Source organism: Pteropus vampyrus, unplaced genomic scaffold, assembly GCF_000151845.1.
Source record: "Pteropus vampyrus isolate Shadow unplaced genomic scaffold, Pvam_2.0 Scaffold59, whole genome shotgun sequence".
In the NCBI taxonomy this organism is placed as follows: Eukaryota; Metazoa; Chordata; class Mammalia; order Chiroptera; family Pteropodidae; genus Pteropus; species Pteropus vampyrus.
Window position 1 is genome coordinate 403,752 of NW_011888840.1, and position 11,951 is coordinate 415,702.

An 11,951-nucleotide genomic window follows, 5' to 3' on the forward strand; every position below is an offset into this window, starting at 1 on the left:
CTTCTCATAATACCCAAGATCATTTTCAGTGGCAAATGGGCAATTTCATTACTAATGACATAGCGGGAAAATGTGATAGCAAATTTATTCTTGGTACTCTACTACATACTTGCCCTTCTACATACTGTTTCTAAGTCTTCGGAATTCAAACTCCTGGTATTTTATTCTGCCTCTGACCGTGTAAAGACCATTGATCTGTAATTCTTCCATTCCCATCTAACCTGTTCTGAGCTTCAAGAACATTAGAATAGTGCCTCCCAACTCAGGCAGAGAAGTTGGGCACCTATTAGAAAACCAGGAGGGCTGAGCCTAATTGCAAGGACCTTTCTAGATTTTGATACACCTCTGCAGGTCTGGATATGGAATGGGTGGGGTTGAGCATGGACATTTTATGTAAGCTCACATATGATTAGTTTTAACATATCTACTGATTGAAAACCTACTCAGAGAAAGAACCAAAGTCAGCAGTTAGTCTCAGATACACTGGGATATTTAAAAGGTTGTTGACTCTTAAAGTAAGTGTCAAGATGACTGTATTCCCAGATGAGGAAAGATCTGAGTCCCAATACGTTATAGTAGGAAGTAAATACTTCTTTTGTTACCAAAGACTCGAATTGACTTAATTATTCCCTGTAAAAAAGAGTATAACTAAATGTATAAACATTAGTTCATTACACTAAGAAAAAAAAAATCCTTCCGGAATAATGCTGCCTCTTGAATTTCCACTACAGATCATTTTCCATTCTCGATCTATCCATTTCTCCGAATAGTTTTGTGAAATAAGTAATATCATGACTTTGGAAACTTGAGGCACAGAAACATAAGTGACAAAATCCACAGGCCTAACCTTGCTTCCTTTTCTTTCTAAGATCTGATGTAACTAAATTTTTATCCCATGTAAGATTCAGTTGGACTGAGCGGAGTCACATTTCTTTGTTGAGACACTTTCTGGAACCTTCTCTCTGTCACTAAATAAACTTTAAATACAAATGAAGAACTTTTTTGTTTCAGGGAAAAGACTTTTGTTCTGACCCCAGAACTTAGTCCTCGGAAACTTCGAGTTTTACCTTTTGAAAAAGCTTCAGTATGTCATTACCATGGAATTGAGTAAGTTTCTGATTTAAACTTAATTTTTCTGCTTGTTGTTGATGTAGCTTATCTTATGTGAGTGTGAAGAGTGACTATAATAAGAGGTATTGAGGTACATACGAACCGAAGAGAAAGTATGTCAAAAAACAAAACACTACGTGCACAAATAATTTCTCTTCTATTGAAAAAAAGTTATTTGATGATTGATCAGTTTTATAGCATTTGAACATCCTATTATTAGTTACTAGATATTTTAATCAAAATTATTTTGTCTCTACATTATAAATGAATGTATTTACACTACTAGTCACATTCATTTTCCCTGGTCACTAATTACATTGCAATTACTCCAGAACTATTAGATAAAATGTGTTCCCATCTCTAACATGTTATTTATGCGTGCATTTTAATAGAATTTTAATTGACCGATTTGAATAAAATTTCAAAGGATTCTCTTGCTTGGAAGCAGTTTCTGAGGGCATGTACACCTCTACCTTTTCACAAGGACAAGAAATGGAATGATGATAATATATTTTATGATAAATTCTCAAGACCTTAGTAATTCACTTTGCAAAATACATTCTTAAAGTAAACCATTATTTTATATTGATTTTTCATAAATTAAAATAGAAAAGAACTTGATTTTACCTTAGTTTTTAGAAGCAAGTTTAAGTTTATAAGGGAACAACTGAAATATACTTTTTTGACTGACTTGTGAACTTAATCTGTATCTCACACAAACCTTAAAAATACTTGCTGACAATCACTCATTCAGGAGCCAAAGATACAAAAGACTGTAAAATAACTATTTCTGCCATTAAGAAGCATATACTCTAGTAGAGAAGAAAGGAAGAAACACATGATTTTAGTAGAGTATAAGTGATGTTAGAATATAACTGCCTGGTAGATGAGACAAATAAGGATCAGGAACTGTCTGAGAGAACTTCAAAGAGGACGTCTGAACTAAGTCTGAAGGAGTTTCCCTGGCAAAAAGGGATTATCTAGGGGAGGATCGAGGTACAGAGTCTAGAAAGAGGAAATAGCATTTTTGTTTTTTAATAAGAGTAATAATAAGTATTTTGTATTATGAGACCAAATCATGAAGTTGTAAAGATCACTGTTGACATGGCAAGAAGACTGATCTTTTCTTTGAGGCAGTAAAAACTCTTTATTCCTAAAGCACAAAATTACATGCTTGGGTTTGTTTCATTGAATGAAATCTCATTGTCCTTTAATGAACTCAGCTGTTTTAAGCAAGAGATGTCGAAAGACTAAAATATCATCAAGACAGTGAAAATAGGAAGGAGAATACAAACTTAAGAGCTATGTAGAGAACTTGAGAAATCGGTTAGATGTTGGGGATGAGAAAGGGAAATAAGAATTTCTTTAGTGTTTTTAGCTTAGGCACATTAGGTGGCTGGTAGGGGAATTTGAGAAATATAGAAGGTCACCACCCAACAAGTCATTCTAGGAATTTTTAGGTTCCTGGCTATATTTAAATAATATTTATTTCATTTAAGGAATATTGATGTAAAGTTTAACTCTGGAGGCAAAATCTTTAGTTACTTTATTTTCAAGCATCAAAATTTTTTTTTTTGCATTATAATCAGATGCAAAAAAAAAAAGATACCTGCTTTCATTAGGTTTTTTTTTTTTTTATTTAAACAATTGTTCTGTATGCTTCAGTCAATGAATCAAAATGAGGAAAACTAAAGAGTTTAAAAGAGCTATACGGTCTACGGCCATGCTACCCTGAACAAGCCCTATGCTAACTGATCTCGGAAGCTAAGCAGAGTCGGGTCTGGTTAGTACTCGGATAGGAGACCACCTAGGAAGACCAGGTGCTGTAGGTGTAAAAAATAAAAAATAAGGGATTGTAAGCTGACAAGGTCCTTGCAATCTGTGAGGTCAACCAAGGGTTGCCTCACCTAAAAAACAAACAAACAAAAATAAACAAACAAATAAATGAAAGAGCTATATGTATTGAAAAAGAGAGCAAAAGAAGGTTTTCGTTATTGTTGGTTTGTAGAGAAGAGACCAGAAAGGCTATTAGAAGCAGTGGGAGAATTCGTGAAATGGCCAGTGATACACTACATATAAAAAGCGTAGTTTTTCTCTAACCAGCCATTTCCAATTTTAAACACAATTGAAAAGAATTTATGCCGGATAACAAGTAAAACCATAAATATTAAAAGTAATCTTAGAAAGAAAGGTAGAATGGAAAAAAATTGCAGGTGTTTATAATATATTGATTTATTAAGCTTAATGAATGTACACTGAGTTATGTACACTGAGTTATTACTCAAGGCTATTGTTTGCAGTGTTATTTAAAATAAAAAACATGAGAAACAATGTCTAACGTTACGGGCTTGGTTGAATAAATGATAGTGTATCCATAAATTAAAATTCTGTACCCCTACTGGAATGGCTAAAATTGAAAAGACTGATAAATATTGGTAAGTATATGGAATAGTCAGAAATCTTATACATTGTTGGTGGGAGTAGAAGATGATATATTTACTTCAGAAAAGGATCTGGCAGGTTCTTATAAAACTAAACATACTCAGACCCTATTTCTCAGCAATTCCATTACTAGGTATTTGCCTAAAAGAAATGAAAACATAACTTCGCAAAAAGACTTGTATGAGAACGTACGGAGCGTTTTATTCATGATAGCCCCGTCTGGGAACAGCCCAGGTGTACAGCAGGAGAAGCGATAAATAAACCAGTATACGCACACAGAGCAATACTGATCGGCAATAACAAAGAACATACAGCATTAAGCCAAAATGTTAAACTTCTATCCGTCTGAGTGTGGCAAAAACAGTTGAATTTGAGGACTTTAAAATGAGCAACAAAAATAAAAAAAATGAGCAACAGCTAAGAATTAATCATTTCTGAAAGAAGTCCCATATGAAATGCTAATTTAAGTATAACTGGTTCTAAAGATAAGAATTTTAAATTGTTTTGTTAACAACAGGCAACTCAGAGACAACCCCTGAATCATAAAAAGATAAGAAATGCCATTTGTTCGAGCTTTTTGTTTCTGATAATTGAGGAAAGAATTCCTTATTTGAGAGGATTATTGCTTTTCCTATAATGTCAAAAAGTTAGGTATGTTTCCCAAATAAACTCGAATTTAGCTAAACCTTTTATTTAAACTATTCTTATTTTTAGCTGTATACCTTTTTGTGCAGTGATTACAGATTTAACTTTTTATTTGATCTAAATTTACCTTAGTCAAATTTAAGTGGGAGCTTCTTTTTTCTAGGACAGAAAAATTTGATTAATATGTTTTTTTCTCCCTTCTTTTTGATTTTATTAAAGACCTAGAAATAAGCAACAGAAAAGTTTATAATAAAAACCGGCAATTCCTTTCTTTATTATTTCCTTCCTCTGGTCCCAGTTTTCAGAAACAAGTGTTTTATTTGTTTGATTTAAGCTTCTCTGGTGGTTGCCTCTCTTATTCTAAAGGGTACCTTTCGTCAATATTTATTAATATCTCCATATAAAATGTTATTGACTCTTTACTATGCAATATGAGGATTTGGTTTCCCTTCTCAATTTGAGTTTTCTGCTATTTATTTTTATGTATTCAAATAATATATCTAAACTTCTATTTCTTATTTCATCAACTATAAAGCAATACCTCTCCCATTTAATTTGATAAGAATTTTAGAGCCTTCTAATCTGTTAGTGGAACCTAATAAGCATTTAAGATATTTTGTATATAAGTTGATCCTGAAAGTTGAAACAGTAAACAGTGATTATATTATTATGATCAACATTAATGATCAACTCTCCTGAGAAAAAGTACTAGTATTAACATTTTCTTTGCTACACGGTCAAAATATCAACCCCATGAAACATGTTTTTTCCTCCTTTTTAGCCCTACAAACTCACTGAAGCACTGATTTGAATGGAATAAGCTATAAATTCATTTTAACTAATGACTGAAGCATCCATCACATAACCATGTTTTGATTATTTTTCTTAAAATGCTATATAGTCTTCGTTATTCTGAGCCTCAGCTCCCTACTTTTTTTCCGTTGATTTTAGTTTACTATAGGCAAATTCTAATGGTGCATACAAATTTATAGAATTCATAAAAAGTATAGTCTTCATGATCATTTACTAAAATATTAAATTAGGAGTTACTTGAGCAGTGTTTATTGGTCTAAATCAACATAGAGCTATATTAATTCATTTATACACATAAAATGTTATGAGATTCTGCTTCATTATAAAAGAACAGCTTTCTTCTCGTCTACTATCTACCTACCTCCATAAGCAAATAGACAAATCTAGCTGTGACTCCTTTTAAAAAAAAATAAATTTATGCTCGTTAAGCCTGGGACTGAGATTAAACTAAGGAAGTTGCAGAAGGTGAGCACAGTGAATCCAGAAACATGCTTTTTTTCAAGAAGATTCGGGTGCTTTGTATGGGGGCCTGTTTATGTTAAACATAGATTGTGTAGTAGAAACAAAATCCAAGTGAAATTTTAAAGTAAACATGCAACCACAAAGAAGTTCTCCCTTCCTCTGTTGCTGTAAGACTTCAGAATCCTTGAGCTCTTTCTCTATAAAGAATATTTGGAAAAAGTATATCATATTAACTCAACTTCAAATCTGTGATTCTTAAGGCAAAGCAAAGATATCCACTGATGGATTGTTAGTTTGTTTTTTCACTTATCTATTCTATCCTTGGGTGTAGGATACTATTGATTGTAAGATGTACTGTCGTCTTTAACAACTAATTAAGATCTACTGTCAAATTGTGACAGTCAGTTGCTCACACCAGCCTCTTGTTGCTATGAATTTCCTTTTATCTATTCCAAGAGATTTGGCAGTTTCTGGTGCTTTCCTTGGCATTGCTTGGTGTGTGGTAGTCAGTATCTTGTCTGTTTTGTATTTACAAGACAAAAATGGCTTCATTTTACAGGTGTTTTTCTTTGGACACATAAAGCATTTAGTTATTATTGTTTTGTAAGAAAATATGGAATCGATGTCATTCATCCAGCAATGCATATTTACTTCACTAATATCAAATATACACTCTGCTACACTGTGTCTGCTCCTTTCTTACTTACTAAGTAACTTGTTTCAATAACAAATCATAGTATAATCTTTTTGAAGACATTTTAATGGTAATTAAAGTCAACATACAGTGCACATAATTCCTTTGAAAGGATGACATTATGGACAGCTGAGATCAAGAGATATTAAAAATGAAAGAAAAAATTCTGCATCTTAGTATCAGAATTTTAGAGTAGAGAAAGATACTCATTTAGAGTCAAGATATGCATCTTTTCTCTCAAAAATTTCCCATAGGCTAATCAGGCATTACATTGCTCATGCCTAGAACTTTCTTAACATTCATGATCCTTAATTTTACTAGATTCTTTCTGTTGTGCATTATAGAAGTAGGACTCTCATTAGTAAGCCTAAGGGTTACAATTGATATTTAATGAAATATGTTTTGTTAAACAACAAATTCGAGAAAGAATATCAGGGAATTGAGAGACCCCTCGGTTCTAGTCTCTGCTCTGCTACCAGTTAACATTTTGATGTAGGACCTTAGTTTTCTCCACTGTTAAACTATTGGGTTAGAGCAAAGGTTTTGCAGTCCTAGTGACACTTTTGAATCTCCTGGGCAGCTTTTAAAAAAATGCCCGTGGCTGGATTATACCCAAGACCGATTAAATTAGAAACTCTGGGCATGTACACCAGGTGTCAATATTTCTTAAAAGTTCTTTGGGTGATTCTAACATTAGGCCATGGGTTGACCTCTGAGTAAGATGATCCTGACGATTTACATGAGAGATAATATACTAAAATGGCTAAAGTCAGACTCTGAAGTCACCAACCTGGGTTTAAGTCCTGGCCATGCTGTGCAGTATCAGCATACTATAAGATTTGCTGTGGTAGAAAAGAAACTTAATGGTGGTGGTGGTGGTGGTGGTGGTGATGACGACGACGACGATGATGATGACAACGATGACAGTGGTAATGATAATGACAGCAGCAGCATACATTTATTGACTGCCTTGCTTGCATGTTCTATGTACTGATTCTAAGTGCTAACTTGTACCCATTCAAAGAATTCTCACAGTAGCACTTGAGATAACTGCTATAAATCTCATTTTGCAGACAAGGCAACAGAAGCATAAAGTTAAGTTATTTGGCCAAGTTCACACAGCTAATCATGGTGGAGCTAGATTTAAATCTAGGAAGCCTGGCTCCCTAGTCTGTACCCTTAGAAATCAAACATGAAAGTGTCACAAGGAAGAGAGGAAGTCCTTAAAACCTCCATCAGGCAATTAGATGTTAGGGTAATGATACAGTCCTTGGGAGTGGACCAAAAGCTTATGGACACAAAATCTGGTTTCAGGGAGCATCTTAGAATTTTACAGGCGGAGAGGACGGATAACAGAAGGTTTTAATTTGTGTAGCCCCGCCGTCACGTTGTGGAACCATTTGTTTCCTTGGTGCAGCTGTAGCATGGGAGAAAGTGAAAAGCTTTCCAAAGTCACACATCTCATAGGTGCTTTTCCTGAAATGCTTATTTGCTGTACTTCACAACGTGGGCTTTCTTTACATCTCTTATCATTCATGGAGCCGACATCTCACTGGTTCCTTGAATCAGATTTAGCTAGAAACTAGATGCACAGAGACAGCCAAAGTGTTTGAAGGAAAATCTGGCAATCGGTCAATAAGGTGGGAAGAGAATTTCAAAGAAAAAATTCAGATATTCAGAGCTATGTTTGGTAAGCCGGTTTAGGATGCCTTTATACCCTTTTAATCTTTGTTTTGAAAATAAATTTGCCCTTTCTAACAGAAGTCAGCATTTCGCATTGCCGCGTATCAGCCATGCTGAGAAATCAGAGGTTGGTAGAGATTTAGGAAGTATTAAAACAGCAACTGTATTATTTTGAAAATAAGCCAGAGGATTAACTTAATCTATTGCCCAGAGTCAAAGAGGACTTGTACTTCAGATTTTTAAATCTTTTGCCGTGTCATCTAGCAGGCTAGGAAAAACTGAACTTGCGAGGGAATTCAGCCATTCACTCAACCTTCTAACAAATATTAGGAAGTTAGGTAAGAACTTTTTAGGTAAATGTTTTGCTGTCTTCTAATGGGCAGGAAAAAAGCCCATTGCTGTCACGAGGGCTTTGATTTTAATGATTTTTCTCTCATTTAGATATTGCTTGGATGACCGAAAATCTTTAGAAAGAGATGGGGGATTTTCTGAACTTCAGTCTCGTCTGATCCGTTATGAAACTCAGACCACCTGCACCAGAGACAGTTTCCCAGTGCCCACGATGCTGAGCCCTCTTCCATCGCCGGCAGCTTCGTCAGAGCCTGGAAGTGTCCCTGACGGAGAAGCTTTCCAGGGAGAACTCCGGACCGAAGTATCCCGGTTGAAAAGGAGGTTAAATGATCAGAACTGCCTTTATCCCAATAAAAGGTCGTATATTAAACACATAAAGATATTAAGTATCTTTTTTATTACTAAATTTATCGAGGTGACATTGGTTAACAAAATATTAAATATCTTGACAGAAAGTATTTTAGTCCCTAGGGTAATTTTTTTTTTTTTTTTTATGGTAGCCTTTTACATTTTTAAGTTGCTTTCTGCATAGATTTTGGATTAATTCCTCCATACCAGGAATTTTGTTTTTATTGTGAGCAGCTGACGATTTGCTTGTATGATAAAAAGAAATGACTTGGAAAAAACACACTATTTCTTGCTTTATATGCTAAGACAGTCCATTAGCACCACGGATTGTACAGTCTTAAGCATGGAATGCTGGAGACCTCATCCAACAGGGCGAGCGGCGCAGCCGCCCTGGGAGAGAGCGTTGGGGATGCCAGGCTCCCTTAGCTCTTCCTTCCCTCTCCTCTCACTGCTTCCTGTCTGCGTTGGCCCCTTAAAGAAGGGGTTCCATGAGGCACCATTTTAAAACCATTCGTTCCACATAAAATACAGCTTTTAAAGCCTACGTAAAAATATATTATGTGAAACTTTCCTAGATGCTTTTTTTTCCTAGGTAAGTAAAATGTTCAAATACTTGAAATTAGAAATTTAAACTTCTAATTTCTATTGAATTTATGTATCCTTAGAATCTTTGTCAAATTTAGGTCTTTGGCATCGAACACCAGTTTTAAATTCTTACGGTGTTTAAACCTTTCAAAATGTTTGAAATACCTGAAAGTGAAACTTTCAAATCTTTTTCTGAACAGTTAAAAATATTAGAATACTATTTTCCTGATATGGAATAACTAAAATTATTTTCATGAGGACTTTACAAATTCATGGTATTTTTTACACCCAGTAAAGCTGAAAAGGAAATCCATCAACATTTGGGATACTGTATTTTGTAACAATATTTTTTATTTCTGACTTGTGATTAATAAAAAAAGATATGTGTACCAGAAAAGAAAGTACACTATAGCCCTTTGTTTAGCAGAATTGAAGAATATGAGACCCTGTCTTGTAAAAGGAAATTTAAACATGAGGGAAGATTAAAGCAAGAGTTAGTTTTATAGTTTTATTTGTATTTGTTTTAACACTTATTTATTTTTGCACAGGTAGTTGCATACATACAATAAGTATAGGTGATGTTTCTTTGTCAAAATTATTGTAATAGAAAAGTATAAGTACTTGACAGGTGAGTATCGAATCTATAAATAACATCACCTGGCATGCCATAGCGGATTTATGCAAGAAATTGTAAATTGATGGGGAGGGCGACAGTATGGCTGTTACTTTTTCCTAGTTTATTATTCACTGCCTTCTATGTTTTAGTCACTCATTTGAAGAACTAGGGGAGCAACTATATAAGATGATGTCGATTGCTTATTTAAGGCAGTAGTAGTGAGAGATTTTGTTTGTTCTTCTTGGGTTTCTTTTTCAGTGGATATAGTTGTAAACATTTAGGACAGAAAATGGAACTCATTGTTCATTTACCTAATCTCTGTTTTTGACATTTTTCCCCACAATAGACTTGTGAAATCTGAAAGTTCAGATTCTCTTCTTTCTCAAACAAGTGGCAATTCTAATCATCACCACCATGCAGTGACTTCCAGAAAGCCACGGGCAGAGAGATCATTATCTATGACTGGTCCATCTGTTCCAGTTCTTAGCTCTGAAACTCCAAAAGTCACTACAAAGGCCAGTCCAGGTCAAAAAAGTGTGCACGAATCAAAAGCATTAAGGCAAATTAAGGAATCAAGATCACAGAAACATACGCGGGTAAAGATTTATTTTCTGTCTTTTTTAGTTCTATGTGGGAAGAAATTCCTTTATTTGATTCATTTAAAACATATGTCTAAAAATTTTATGAATGAAATTAAATGTATCTATAATTTACTTTAAAATAATCCGGTGCAGAAAGGATAATTAGAAAGTAGGCGGGAGGGGTATAAATGAAACAGAATTAGCCACAAATAGATCCTCCTTGATGCTGGGTGATAACGTTGAGATAGGCATTTGTTATAAAATGTTCCTTCTACTTCTCAATGTTTGAAATTTTCCATAATAAAAAAAAATAAAGACACATCTGTATATGCCTACCATGTATAACTTATGCTCAAATTTCAGTTCAGAACTCATGATTTGAATTCCTCTCTTAAGATACTCCAGTCATCTTTTGCCAATAGATATTGTCCTATGACACATGTGACCATGTAAATATTTCAGATCTATAGTCTTCTCAACTGTTTTGTATTATCTGTTGTTAGCATAGCTACACGATTGTATGGTTCATAGAACTGAACTCTAAATGTTTGTACCTTTTCCAAGGAATATTATTTAGTCATATGTTATCTTCTATTCAAGATATTGAAAGAAGTGGTTACTGAAACCCTGAGAAAACACAGCATCACTGAGGCCCATGAATGTTTCGCTGCCTGCAGCCAGCGTCTCTTTGAGATCTCGAAGTTCTATCTAAAGGTACAGTGTCCTCTCTGCTAATGGCAAAATTGAGGTCGTCTTCTCATGTTCCTATTTGGCTGACATAAAGTAATCTTTAGTGAGTATTTCTCACATTCATTACTTATTATTTGTTTCCAATTTTTTAAAAAATGGAGATAGAAAAATTGGAGCCAAAATATTTTATATTTGATTTACTTGATTTTGGTCCCCATATATAGAAGGCTACGTTTTGATTGGTATCCTCAGTATTTTCCTAACAAGTCTTTGACTTGAGTTGATAAGCTTCAAAAAATGTTTAATTAGTAAGTATAGTATATAGTAAAAGGGCTACTGGACTGAGTATCAAAACATCCAGTTTTTATATTTGGATCCATTATCAGCTAGTTGTATGACATTGAACAGATCAGCCACTCAGATGACAGTTTTCTAAAACTTAGATGGTGTTAGGTTATGTTCAGTTTTAAGATTTTTCTGACTCGAATCACAGCTTTATGTGGGTTTCTGTTTAAAATTGCAGATTGACCACATGTATTCAGTTCCCCTCCTTTCTAAAATCGCTCTAGAAAAACAGTATTAAAGTACAAAAAAAAAAAAAAAAAAAACAAGAAAAAAGGAAAGAAAAAAACGTGGAAGTTTTTCAGTACATTATTGAATAATAGGAATTACGTGGAAGCATGGTGTAGCAGAGTAAAAGTTACAACCTAAATGCCGCCTAGTAGAATGCCAGTGAGAGTCAAACCAGTTCAACTGACACAGTCTCTGTGATGCTCAGGATTCGAAGCCAACAGGTATCATGGAAAGCCAGGGACAAGGTGCCAGGTAGAAAACGGGAATTACATAGAGATCTGCAAAGTGAACTGAGAACTTTCCACTTGCTCCACACGGGCTTCTCCCACGATGTTAACTACAAGGGACCTCACATGTA

The 11,951-nt window shown here is 34.4% G+C and overlaps 1 protein-coding gene across 2 annotated transcripts in view; it reads left to right on the top strand.

The window, feature by feature from the left end:
* The window catches only part of MTBP (MDM2 binding protein), a 63,454-nt gene that overhangs the window by 49,543 nt on the left and 1,960 nt on the right, over nucleotides 1-11,951 (top strand). For both annotated transcript variants that reach the window (XM_011360766.2, XM_023530963.1), the window contains 4 exons: nucleotides 1,012-1,107; nucleotides 8,291-8,557; nucleotides 10,096-10,345; nucleotides 10,931-11,044. In XM_011360766.2, coding sequence (XP_011359068.1) covers nucleotides 1,012-1,107; nucleotides 8,291-8,557; nucleotides 10,096-10,345; nucleotides 10,931-11,044 — 727 coding nt within the window. The remainder of the gene's footprint in view (nucleotides 1-1,011; nucleotides 1,108-8,290; nucleotides 8,558-10,095; nucleotides 10,346-10,930; nucleotides 11,045-11,951) is intronic.